This window comes from Echeneis naucrates, chromosome 3, assembly GCF_900963305.1.
Source record: "Echeneis naucrates chromosome 3, fEcheNa1.1, whole genome shotgun sequence".
In the NCBI taxonomy this organism is placed as follows: domain Eukaryota; kingdom Metazoa; phylum Chordata; class Actinopteri; order Carangiformes; family Echeneidae; genus Echeneis; species Echeneis naucrates.
Genome location: NC_042513.1, coordinates 819,127 through 832,959, shown reverse-complemented (window position 1 = coordinate 832,959; position 13,833 = coordinate 819,127). Strand labels below are relative to the sequence as shown.

At 38.2% G+C, this 13,833-nt stretch overlaps 1 protein-coding gene across 1 annotated transcript in view; it reads right to left on the bottom strand.

Moving 5' to 3' along the window:
• LOC115040707 (CUB and sushi domain-containing protein 1-like) overlaps window positions 1-13,833 on the bottom strand; it is a 299,299-nt gene that overhangs the window by 154,263 nt on the left and 131,203 nt on the right. Inside the window, exons 8-9 of the mRNA XM_029497673.1 lie at window positions 13,102-13,226; window positions 8,894-9,015 (exon numbers count right to left, since the gene is read on the bottom strand). Of these exons, the coding sequence (XP_029353533.1) occupies window positions 8,894-9,015; window positions 13,102-13,226 (247 nt within the window). The remainder of the gene's footprint in view (window positions 1-8,893; window positions 9,016-13,101; window positions 13,227-13,833) is intronic.

Genomic DNA, 13,833 nt, shown 5'->3' with positions numbered 1-13,833 from the left:
ATGGCAGTTTGGGATGCTTTCCTGTTTGAGGACACAACCCCCCAAATACACCTTCATGTCTGGGAAAGATAATTTTGTCTAGACCTGCTCTATATGTAAAGTGCCATGATATCACTTTGCAATGATTTGGCGCTATGTAAATAAATCTGATTTTGATTTGATTTGATTACTCCCAATCAAGCTACTGAATTGTCCAACTGATTAAAATACTCTTTATTTCTAGGTCTTATATCAACTGAAATTCAGAAGCACTTGTGCATGAGCAGCACAATGGAGTAAATTCACAGATCCAGTGAATTTATTCCATTCATGGGAGCAATCAGAGCAGTAGTGTGCATACCAGCCCACTCTTTATACATTTCCTTACTCACAATTCACTCAGATCAACAGCAGAGACCCTCTATTAGTTATTGACTTGCACAAGGTCATAGTGCACAGAGAGGTCAAAATTCAAAATTCACAATCCCAGGGTGTGAACTATAGGGGAGCCAGGGAGTCTCAGCTCCTGTTAATGAGACATGAGCTCCCCTGAAAACATGATATATGAAATTTTGGGAGGGTCTCTAAAATATTGGCAAAATGCAGTGTTTTTTTTTTATTGTCATGATCATGGATCATGTTTTACACATGATTGGGCCAATTTTAATGTATGATTTTCACATGAGGGTGATTCATCACAATTTCACTTTAATAAAGATGTCAGCATGCATGCAATTCTTGTTCTCATCATTGAAGCGTGGAGGGGCTATGTCTTAAACGTCACTTTAAATCAGACATGGAAATGAAAAAAAAAAAAAACCCGCTCTGGACCATTTGTGCTGGAGCCGCTGGACCTGCTCCATTTCGGAGCAAAGTCATATTTACAGTACTGCTATGTTTTACAGTCATCATGTCGAAAAAAGAAACAAGGGAAACCTACTCGCAAATTTCGGCTTTACAAAGAAATCGAAGAGGAATGACTCTGAGGAGCATCAAGAGATGAGGACAACCGACACCACCGCTACACCTGAGGGGACTGCTGCCAGTGAAAGCAGCAGCTTGACCCGGGGTGCGATATGTGCTTATAAATTTGACATCAGGCAAATAGGCATACAGTAATAATGGATGTGTTTTGAGTAAGTCACAAGACACCCCCCCAAATATAAGTGAGCCCACGGTATCGTTTGCACACTGCACACTCCAATGCAGTCCATTGTACCATGGTATAAGGTAATGGTTCAGGTGTAGATACAGTAGCTCACATAGTCTATTGCTGAAATTGGTAAAAAGCCTTCATCGCCGTTTTGCATGTAGATTATTTTTCAGAGACAGTGTGTACTGACCAGAGGGCAGAAAACAACAACTGCCGGTCAACCACGGGGCTGACATGGACCGACATTAATTCATTTTGAGTCAAGTGTGGGAATCAACACAAGGAGAAAATGAAAACAACAGGCCAAACAATTTTCACTGCTACTGAAAAAGGGGACTGACAAAACAAGAAGTTGAAAATGTAAAATACACAATGTGACAAGTCCATCCATCCATTTGTCTTCTCGCGCCTTTACGTTTCAGGGTCGTGAGGGGGTGCTGGAGCCAACCCTAGCAATTTTCCGGGACAGAGACAAACAGACCTACGGACAATGTAGAGTCACCAGTTAACCTAAACACAATGTCTTTGGATAGTGGGAGAAAACCAGAGTACCCAGAGGAAACCCGCGCAGACACAGGGAGACCATGCAAATTCTGTGCAGAAAGGCCCCAGGCCAGTAACCACACCCGTGACCTTCTTATTGTGGGGCAACAACGCTAACCACTACGCTGCCCTGCTGCCAACAATGTGACAAATGATGTAAAAAATCTGACTATGAAGATTGATATCCATGAGAGGCAGCACTGTAGCCAAAGATGCTAGCAACTTCCACTAGATCTCAGTTCAGCATAGACAGCAGTGATGATGGAGGTTAAATATAAAATGATGTCTGAATTTTTTCAGGTCTGTCCATAAGAGAGTAATTTCCTTGAATCTGCATCAGCCATTGTATCATGCAATAGTTTCATATTGCAGCAATGTGGGTAATATTTATAGTGGTTTGTTCCTGAATTTTTGGGTTTGAAAGTCACTGTTTTCTCAGTTACTTATTCTGTTTGAACATTGTTGCTCAGACAGATGATTATCCACATGGGACGTATAAAGTCCCAGTCAATTTAAAAATATACAGGCAAGTGCAAGTGCAAGTCTGTTAACTTTAACCTGAAAGTACTCAGATGTGCTAGATTTAAGTGTCTTAATTCTCCCCTGAGGTTAATTTGTGCCTTAAGTGGTAAAAGAGCAAAAAGCTGCTGCGTGGTAAAATGAAATCCCTTGTTGAGGTGTTACAGCTGCTTTGAGTACTGTTAACCTGTTGGCTGGACAGTTAAGTAAAATAAACTGCGAACTATGTGTGAGCAACAGCTGCACGACAGCCCAAGGCAAACTGTGCCATAAACTATTCTGTGACACAACGAGCAAAGCACACTTTGCTCTGAAAAGTTTTGTTTCAGTGATGTGGGATTTGAACAGATGCTTCCTTCTGTGGTATATGAGAGCTAATACAGTGTCAAACTGCCAAATTCTGATTAAATGCCAAAATATAATCAAGCCAGTCTCATCAGGGAGTGATGGATGAAACTTTTTCCATGACAATGTGTAGAGATGGTTGTTTACTCCACACTTCACTAATGCATTCTGTTCAGTCTGTATTATTACTGAGTATGTAATTATCGTAACATATAAGTCTGACATCTACGAGAGTAAATATACAGCAGGTAGCTTTCCACTTTTCACTTTATGGATAGCATGTTGCAAATCAACACACCATTGTTAATTTAGACCAGACTTAAGCATATTCTGGCTAGGGCTTATATTTCTCCTTTTTGGCCTCAATTTCTGTATCAAATAGAATTTAACCGAATATGACGTCACAGAATGCGTCCTGCCAATACTCAAGAAGTGATGATGATGATCCATGCGTGAAAATGACCAGACATCCAATACCCTAATACTGCACGCGTATCCAAGTGCTCTCATACACACACACACACACACACACACACACACACACACACAAATGAGTATTCATCAGGAAAAAGAGAACAGTGATTATAGGCCTAATGGGCATGTGTGATGGTGCATTTCGGGGTGTATGTGTGCAAGCAGTCAGGCGTGGTCCAGACTTGAACAAAATAATTATATGGTTGTTATTAATGAATCAAATGACTGACACACACACACACACACACAGGCTGTGTTAAGTATTTTTTTCAACTGCTCAGCTGGGTTTCTCTCAATACCAGACAAAAATTGACAGTTTGCTATACAACATATTTTTACCAACCTCTGGCAGATAGAAATTAAGTTGGCAAACAGAAAACAGTCAACATTTATGAAATCACATACAATCAGACATGTGTGAACACAATTAATAACATTGGCGTACACTCAAACAAACAACAAACAAACGTGCACTTGCAGCATTTTACTCAACAGCTGTCACACAAGTGCAAACTATATTGATTGTGCTCTTTTTATTCAGAACTTAATACAATGACAGCTGACACATAACCAGTCAGCCTTAAAATATCTCTATTAAACACACATGCACAAAAACCTTCACAATAAAGGAACAAAAACAGCACACACTATGATATGTCTCTGTCGCAGCTTTTATAACATGAACAAAATCATCTGGATAAATAGGCAGTCAGAGACCAAGTGAGAAGGAGAGAGAACAAAGACAGTGATGAGAGGAGAACTAAAGCCAGACAAAGGGGTCAGCACATTTCTCTGATGGAATTAAAGCAGTGTAAAGAGAGGATGAACATTATTTATCATAATTCATACTCATTCACCCTATTTAAATATTTATTTCTCTCTCTAAGTCTTTCTGCATTATCCTTCTAACCAACCACAAAAATCCACACCATACAAACATTGTTTTTTTTACTGCAGAATTTTAAGTGGTGTGTCCAATCATCTATCAATCATTCCCCACATATACAAATGAACTAATGATTAAAACTGTTTAACTGAGATTAACAAAAATTAAAGGTGCTTTAAGTAAGGCATCCAGACAAAGAGAAGACTAGTAAACAGAAACATGGAACAGAGTGATGGTCCAGGTCAGTGTAGCATCCCATCACACATACACTGTCATGTGGGCTTCAAATGAGGTGTCGGCAGTGATGGTCAGTAAAAACTTAATTGATTTTGACAGCTGCCAAAATGGATATCACTCCCAACAAGCTCAGGTCTAATGTGAGTTCCACATTATGCATATGAAAAAAGTTATCCCCTATATTTTAAAATATAGAGTTGAAAGCTATCCTAATACGTATATCTGGTGTGCCCTACAGCTGTCTTTATCCTGCTGTTTGTCTTTGTCCTTGCCGCTCCCACTTTGTATGTACACAGTGACATTCTGCAAATGCCAGCAGCTGTAGTAGCTAATAATATGTCATTATAGGACATTCTTAAAGTGCTCTCACACCTGAAGCATTTTTAACACACAAACATGCACGTGTGTGTGTGTGTATGTGTGCAGTCCACAAATAAAATGTATTCCATCTGTCACAAACTTAGGCTATGTGAATCTATTAGTGATGTGTCGGTTGCGAACGATACGGCTCTGAGAGCTGGCTCTTTGAAATGAATGATTGGAACCAGATCCCGCCTGGCTCGGACTCGTGATTGGTCGGCTACATGAGCACTGAGTAGGAGGGGGAGGGGATGGGGCTACACACAGCATAAAGAGAGAACGGTCACTAGCACACCCACACAGAGATGCTGGAAACAAGTGGGAATTGAAAATGAGTGGCAGGAAATGAGGCAACATTTTGATGAATTTCAGTTTCATTGATCAAGCAAAGGCAGAATGGGTGACCAAGGCTTCAGTCTACCTATGCCTTGCACATCTGATGGCATGGAGACTGTTTATTGTAGCCAACATCCGTCCTCTCTGAGCGAATCTTCTAAAAAAACAGGGCAAAAACAGAATGAACAGAAGCAACCCATCAAAGCTGAGGCACAATCTCTTCTAAAGACTAGCTGAAACTGTTATCTGTTTTTCTTTTTTGTTTACACATTTTAATTTATTGTTATTGTGTTGTTATTGTTTTAATTTAGTTCTTTTTGGATTTATTGTTGTTTCACACTAAATAGTTAAAAGTTGATGAATAAATAAGTATACAATCAGAGATTGGACCTTTTGTCTAATTGAGAAGGGTCTTTGTTTTTGTACTTATTTATACATATTTATTTTTTGTACTCTGCTCTGTGTTGAGTATAATAAGCTATATGAAAACTGAACATTTGATATAATGTACGTTTTTTACATGTAGAAATTCATTTTACATTATTATTTATTATTTATGTTAATAAATTAATTTCAGCAATAAAAAATCTGAGGAGCCCCTTTACAGCCGAAAGAGTCGGCTCTTTATAGCGAACCATGCCAAAATAACCGGCTCTCTAAACAGAGCTGGAATTCCCATTACTAGAATCTATCATACTGTATTTTTTAAAAAACACTATACTGTACATTTATGGCTGTTCAACCTACAACTGGCATCAACTCCAATCACTAACAATATGGGATATATTTCTCATGATATAACTTTGACAAATGCATTCATGTCAATTGTGCCTTCTTGCAAGTGAGTTAAATAATCTGCTAATAATTGCAAAGCTGCTATAGATTCGGAGAAACGCCTAATAAGCCCCACACCTTGAAGAAGATGCTCGCCATCAACACAAGCAACAGTGGTGGGTGGGACACATCTGATCCAAGATTTGTCAATGGGGAAGTATGCAGGGATATGGAAGATTATGTCATTTGGGAAAGTCTTATGTTGATTCTGTTTACAGTGACATCCAGTTACACTTGGTTGAAACTTTATCATACCATGACAAGCTGTTGTCTTCATGTCACTTCCCTCTATCAAGATCAAAATATTTTTCTTTCATTTTTTCACTTTTATTTAGTGTTCTCTCTTGTCAGTTAGATTTCATTATTTATTCATCCAGCTCCCAGAGGCTCAGAGCTGAAAGGACTCTATTTCTATCCATCTTTTCAGACAACTTCAATACAATATGTCAAGTACCTGCTTGGACATTGAGTACTTTTCACTCCTCCTGATGCCCACTTTTTAAATGTGAAGTAGCACGCCAGATATTAAGGCTCATTTTTCTACTCTATATTTCCATCTCTCCGTCTCTCCCAATTTTCAATCATCTCAATGCAATGGTTCTCTCTTTTTGCTCTGCCCTCTCACACTACTCCATTTTCAAACTTAATATCTTGCATAAATTAAAGCGAAGTGAGGAAAGAAGATGATAGAAGCAATAAGTAGATGGAAAGAGAGTACTGCAGAGCAGAGTAGATGAGTAGAGACAAGGTAAGTCTGGAGGATGATAAAGAGCTAAGATGATAGGAGAAACTAAGGATGAAGCAGTGGAGAAAAGGGAAGAATAGAGATAAATAGTAAAGAAGCAGGGAGATGTTAGTCAAAATGGAGACCTGTGGTGAGGCATGACTATGTGTGTGTTTACTAGTGGTGCCCCAATACACATATTCGTATTGAACTGTGGTCGATTAAAGTGGCCGATACAGTGGTCTCGATTTGGCTCAAATGTGTATTTGAACAATATACATTTTTATTTATTTATTTTATCAACTTGTGACGATGGTGGACTTTGTCGCCTTAGGCGGCATAGTTCACTGAGCTGTGCCTCCCCCAGTCATTCAAACCAAAACAAGCTACTGAGACAGAAGCTACACGTGAACAGTGATGAACTGTGGAGCCAGACCCAGGGCCTTCAATAGGACCACATGCAGCAATAAAAGATTAAACATAGCAATACAAATAATAGCCCTGTAATAAGAGCCCTGTCACATGGATGTTCAGCACATTAAAGGTGTATTTGTTCCAACTGGCCTCACAACACGCCAAGGTGATTCTGGAAAAACAATCAATCAACACTGGCTATCATGACATCATTTACTTACAAAAACTAAACAAAACAAGCACATCATGCATTCACTTATTTCACATATTTGTTTAGCTGGAATGAAAGTAAAACGTCTAGAATTAACATTAGCTATTGTGCAACAACTTAAGATGGATCCAATGTTTCGGCTTAGACACAATTGAATTTTAATATTCAATTTAATATTTATTATTTCTGCCAAATGCATAACACAAACACCTCCTGAGGTGAAATGGGAAAAGGAAAAGGTTCTTTGTAAGTTATGCTCAACCATTTTTGGCCTGGCCTTCATGGCTATAAAACTGTCTGCAAATTGTAGGTTTAGGCCTACAGTATACTTACAAATTCAGTTTTGTGCTGCTGCTGCTGTGGCTCTGGGTCTGACAGTGATGCTGCGGCCTGTTTGCCACTGATAGCGACTGTAGCTACTAGCTTGAAAATGCTGATGGTAGCCCTTTCTAGCTTGCAGCAAACCAATTACAAGTCAGGTGATGGTCGACCTCATCAGGAGGAATCGCTGATTTAATAGCCTAGCCAGATACCATTGGAAGAAAAAATGCGATTGGTCTGTTTCTCATTCTATTGACCAATTGTTTCCCAAAAAATATTGTCCAAGTTTATTACAATGATAAAGAAATTATTACTAGTACTGACTGAAAAAAAATAATTGAAAATTGTAATTAATTCAATACCTATATCGTTAGTAGTACAAAAATTCTTTAAATATTTTTTATTATGCCTTCACTCATACCTTGAAGGCCCAGAGGGCTCCCCTCGGCACCTGAAGCTAGCGCATTGCAACATGGCTACCGCCTATAATGCATCTGAGATCAAAGCTCCTGTACCACCCTTCAGATCTGGTGTGTGGAACTTCGGTTTTTGTATGTATGTATGTATGACTATGAGGCTGATGGCAAAAACATAACGTTACGTCAGAAATGTCACATAATGATCAACTACATGGTGCTGTTTTTGTTTTATATGGTGCTAAGTATGCATAGCAGAAAATGTGTCAGGTATAGCTGCACTAGATAAATTTATTTTTTCTTTTTATTTATTTTATATTCTTATAGAAATGTACAGCATACTTTTGTCAGAATGTTTAAAAATTTATTTGTAGGAAGCTGTGTCCTTGTGCCAAGAATGCACCACAGAAGATGATTGATTTATCATATGCAAATTTGAAACAGAAATTTCTCTTTTTTGTAACAAAAAAACATGTGACTGTGACACAAAAATTTTGAACCGAACTGAACCATGAAATTTGTGTATCATTACACCCCTAGCGTTTACGTACACCTTTAATTGGTGTTTTTGCTCTTTATGTCATTATTACAGATGGAAATTAGCTTTTGCTAAATCTGGTGAACACATCTTTTCATTTGATGAATGATTCATGATTGTGCACATTGTCCTGATAAACTCAATAAAAGAAAAACAATGACACCACAAAAGAAACTGTTGATATCTCTGACTTGTGATCTTTGTACCACAGGTGCAAGAAATCATTTAAAATTCAAGAGTTACTTAAAATTTTAATTTTAAGTCAGTATGTATGAAAATAGGAAGAAACCCTAAAACATTACTCCCTATCTTACTTCAATGCAATGTTGATATATTAGCTAATTTAAAACCACTGTAAGTTTTCAAAGTCAATACCAGGAGAAATATTTTATGCATTATTTTGGCAATAGTTGACAAAAATATATCTGATCAATAATCTTGTGTAAAAATTACAAGTTGGAACAATGCGTGGTTGAAGAAAATCAGGGGTCATGGACTGGCATGTTGACATCCCTGTGACTTCAGGAACAAGTGTTAGGTTATAGAAATTGTCGAAACACCTGGTGAAATTTAAGGGAGGAATAATAAAGTGACAATGCTCACCTTTCCAGAGTCCATTGCAGTGATGACCCACACACAGTGGGCATTGTTCTCATACTGTACAGGGTAGTTAGGAGAAGTTATGACCCCTCTGGGTCCCCTCAGATTACTGCCACAGGTACGAGCTAGAAAAGGAGGACAGCAGAGAGACAGAGTGACAAAGAGCTTTAAAAAATTTTTCATGAGGTAATCAAAATTGTGCTCACAGATTGTGAATGATGTCTTACCTTTGGAAGAGAAAATGGGTATGGTATTAACAGAAGAAGAGGCAGATTTTCTATGGGAATCGTGATAACATAAACCAAAACTGTGGTTGGTTTTGGCAGGATGCTGAACCTACATGAATTTGTTTTGGAGGCATATGTCAATGGGATCATACTTAAAGTATTCAATACAACTCAAGACAAATCAAACACATTTACCTATTTTACTTTTTTCGTATTTAAATACAAAGTGGCTATATAGTTTTTTTGTTGGCTATTTCTGTGTATATAAGGATAACAGATCTGCCTTTGTGTGTTTAATGACTTGGCTCGGAATCACCTTGCTGACTGAGAGATAGCATATGAGTGACATGGCCGAACAGAGGCTTAATGGTCTGATACACTGGTAGTGTGGTTCAAGATTTTGTTGTGGTGATTATTGCTTGCAGAACTTTTGCGTATTTTTGATGCAAAGCTATTAACCAAGGTTGTTAAACCTGCAGCTCTGTGTATACAGCTTTTTTCCAATTGATGATGGATTATTATGCCCCATAGTTATGTTTTGTGGTAACCTCTAGTGGTTGTAGTAATTATGACAGGTGCGATGGAGGCAGTCAGGCTCAACGTTAGGAGGAGCTTAATTTCAATGGCCAATCCAGAACCATGCTTTTTATTGTTACCATGACAATGCTAACCATAGGCTTAACTGCATGTGGTGCAGTCTCATTTTTCCAAAGCTTACAAAGCTCATAGATTCCTCTTATCAATAGCTTGTTTCATTCTATTGTTCCAAGTCATCACATATCGACATAGTCCTGTAGGATTTTCAAGGTAAAATTTCTTGCATTTTAGTTCCTCATTAAGTCACTGATGTGTTATTGCCTTAGTGGGATATTTTGGGAAAAACAACAACATATTACGTCAGAAGTCCTACTACAACAGCTGGCTCTCTGGCACAGTAGTGTTAAACGGCATACTTCAGTCAGCTTAAGTCAACAAGCACTGCTGAGAAAATGCTTGCTGATCATATATATGGCCCTCTTCCATCATAATAAATAAGTTGCAGGCTATCACTGCCAATCAAGTGAGGGAAAACCAGCGAGACAGCCGCAAAAATCAAAACAAGACAAGAAAGACTGCAACATATAAGAATAATAATACAAACTGATAGAATTAAGATTAATAGAAGGCTGCAAATGATAGTAGTTGATCAATAAAGGTCAGTGGTAAGACCATGGTGAGAGACATGAAGGAGAGAGAAGATCAAGAAGGCTTGAGTGAATGGGATAAAACATAATAATGTGAGACAGAAAAAGAAAAAAAATTAAGGAGGAAGGGCAAGAGACAAGACACAGAGAGAGAGAAAATACCAGGGGAGAAAGGGAGGCAGAGGGGGACCTTAGATGACTGATCAGCCTGTTAATTAGAAAAGGGAGCTAAAACACAACTGATACACACAGTTACACACACACACACAAACACACATATCTAGAGATACACAAAAATACATTCATGGCAATTCATCCTAAAGACTAGCTTCTAACGAACAGTAAACTCGCAGTAGAGAGTGAGAGAAGCTCATGGGGTTGAATCCCAGGAGAGTGAAAACAGATACACCAGCGCTACAGTACAGGAATTTTTAGCCTGTGCCTGTCCACGTGTTAGTGTACAACAACTTATTGATCCTCTTATGTTTATTTTTTGCTTATTTTGTCTCTCCTGTTTTTCTCTGTGCTTTTATAATTCTTCACCAGTGTTGGCCAAGTTCCTTAAAAAAGTAATTAGCTACAGTTACAAATTAAAAAAGTAACGGAAAGTAGTATGTTAGAGTCAGGTGTACCCCTGGTGAGCGATAATTGTTGAGAGTCGTCTGAGTTTAGTTGTTAATTCTCCTGGGTACAGATGAAAGGGTGACATTGTAAATGGGAGATAGGTGGTGTCGCAGGCCCCCTCCCCTGTTCAGGGTTGGTTTTTCCACTTTTACATAGATGGCTTCTTCTACTCCTCTTTCAAACCATCTGTCCTCTCTGTCCAGGATCTTGACATTGCTGTCTTCAAAGGAGTGTGCCTTTTCCTTTAGATGGGGATCGACAGCTGAGACTGGACCTGAGGAGTTTGCCCTTCTGTGTTGGGCCATGCGTTTGTTTAAAGGTTGTTTAGTCTCCCCAATAGATACATCCTTGCATTCTTCACTGCTTTGGACAGCATATACCAGGTTGCTTTTTTGGTTGTGTGGTAACTTATGTGTACGAATACGGATACAGATAATATAGATGGCTGAACAGATATGGATAGTGGTGTACTCGCTCATCCCTAGTTTGTATCCTGCTGGAAATGTACTTATTGAACAAATAAATGTCTCACTAATCAGGGCTCTTTGTCTTTATTAATTTATTGTCATTTCTGCCAGCTCAGACACTTGTTTTGTCAATATCAAAACAAAATGAATTAAATAAACAATTTAATTTTGTGAAGTATTGATTCTTTGCCCTATGTTAAATCATCTTTTATTTCCATCAACTGCTATATTATGTTGTTTCATGACCACAAACAATGATTTTAGAAAAGAAGATCACTTCACTTTCTTACTGATTCATTTTGTACAAAAATATAAAGCAGTTTTCATAAGTTCTGCAAACTAAAACAAAATTTGTATCGGTTCCATAAAACAAACAAATTTTGAAGTAAGAGCTGGAAGCTAAGTGTAAAAATAATATCTATGACCCTCTACTTATTTCACCTACTTCCTGTCCTCCATTTCTCTTGCCTCTTCCTGACAAGACTGGCCATTTCATGAAGTCTGGTAGATTTCTGCGGTTCAGACAGACATGTAGACAGATGGGCATATGCACACACACACACACACACACACACACACACAAACACACACACACACAGAACATACACGTACAGTATAATACAGCGTGACAGAAACCCTACAGTATCTGTCTGAGCACAGGGACTGCCTGTCTGTCAAACAGGCAGTCACACAAACACACACAGCTCAATAAAAATACTGCTGCAGCTATGATGTGTGCGACATTGTCCATTGGACACTTCTTGTGTCGCTGTAAGTGTGTGTATGTGTATGCACACTTGGGCGTGCTATGTGTCTGCCTTTCAGTGTGGAGCAACAAACCCGACAGGGTATTATCAGTAAATGTGGGCAGTGAGAGCCTCCACATCACTGCTCTTGCATTCACACAGTTATTTATTTAGTCACTCAGCCAAACAGTGAGAAGATGAGATGTGATTTTAATACATCAACAAACAGCAAAAAGTAAATCACTGCGATATAAATCATTATGATAAATCATATAATTTCATGGCACTACACTTTGAGGACCTCTGCATTCGAAACAAGCAGAAATTTGTGTTGGATTGTCCAGCCATACATTTTTGCCATTTTTAATTGGCACACAAGCTATGATTGTCATTTCTAGGAGCAGTTAAAAAATAATTACATTGAGACAATGAGACAAACTTTTCAGACTGTTTGTTTGCCTCTTACACAAAATAATCTCCATAATTTTGTCTCTGATTCTCATAATGGCTTGATTTTTTTTCCAACCATGTAAGTATGTAACCATGAAGAAGGCAATACTCAGTCTATTTAGATCGTTGATTTGGTTTGGGCCTCAAAGACTAGGAACAGGGTTAAATTGTTATGGCATTAGGAGGATATGTAAACACTAAACAGTTTAATTGTGACAAGTTCTGTTGCACTAGGAACTTACATGACCAAACATGGTTGTAATGATACACAATATACTGTATATGTTTATTTTAGCTTCATTCTCTATTCTCCATTCTGTATTTTTGCAAAATCTATGAGGAACTTCCAACTCAAGCAGATGAAAGACTGCTGGATATATATATATATATATATATATATATATATATATATATATATATATATATATATATATATATATATATATATATATATATATACATATATATATTCTCCCCTCACCCCCACAGTAGGTGGCAGCAAGTGAAACTTACTTCTGCAAATGGGTCTGTGGTCACTCCAAGCAGCCAATGTGTCCGTGACTCGCTGACAGGTGATGCTTTTAGATCCTTGTAATACATAGCTGTCATCACAACTGAATTGGACACTGGAGCCAACTCTGATTAAGGACACACAACAGAAATAACACTTCAAAAACATCCAAAACAGGAATAAACAACTTCTGACGGTTCTGTTAGTTACATTCAGCTGACATTGATGATATTTGTGGAAAATTCTTACATTATTGTGAATATCTCAAGAGAAGAGGACACTTCCAGGGGGTAATTGTTGTAATAATATATGAATGATGGTCACAGTATTAATGATGAAAGTGCATTTGGATCTCACTGGCAGATAATTGCAATCACAAATCCTCCAATTGCAATCTAGAATTCCTCTTTCCCTGCGAGAATTTTTGTCTTTGTATTGTTCCCACTAATGCCTATCCTCTGTTGTTTTCCTCCTCTGTTCTCTCTTTGCCACTCATCATGCCTCCTCTCTGTTTACTTTCATCACTTGTTCTGATCATCCTCGTCTCTTCAACTCCCTGCAGTCTAACACGTGAGAGAGCTATTCAGCTATTTAAGTGGAAGATTTCATGGTGTGTTGTCTCTAAAGCTAACTGTCTCCTCCCTGCAGATACACACTACAATCAACCACCTGGACAAACATTCACTCTGTGAGAGTCTGCCGATTCAGTAGCTGTTGTTGGACTCTGTAGAGTC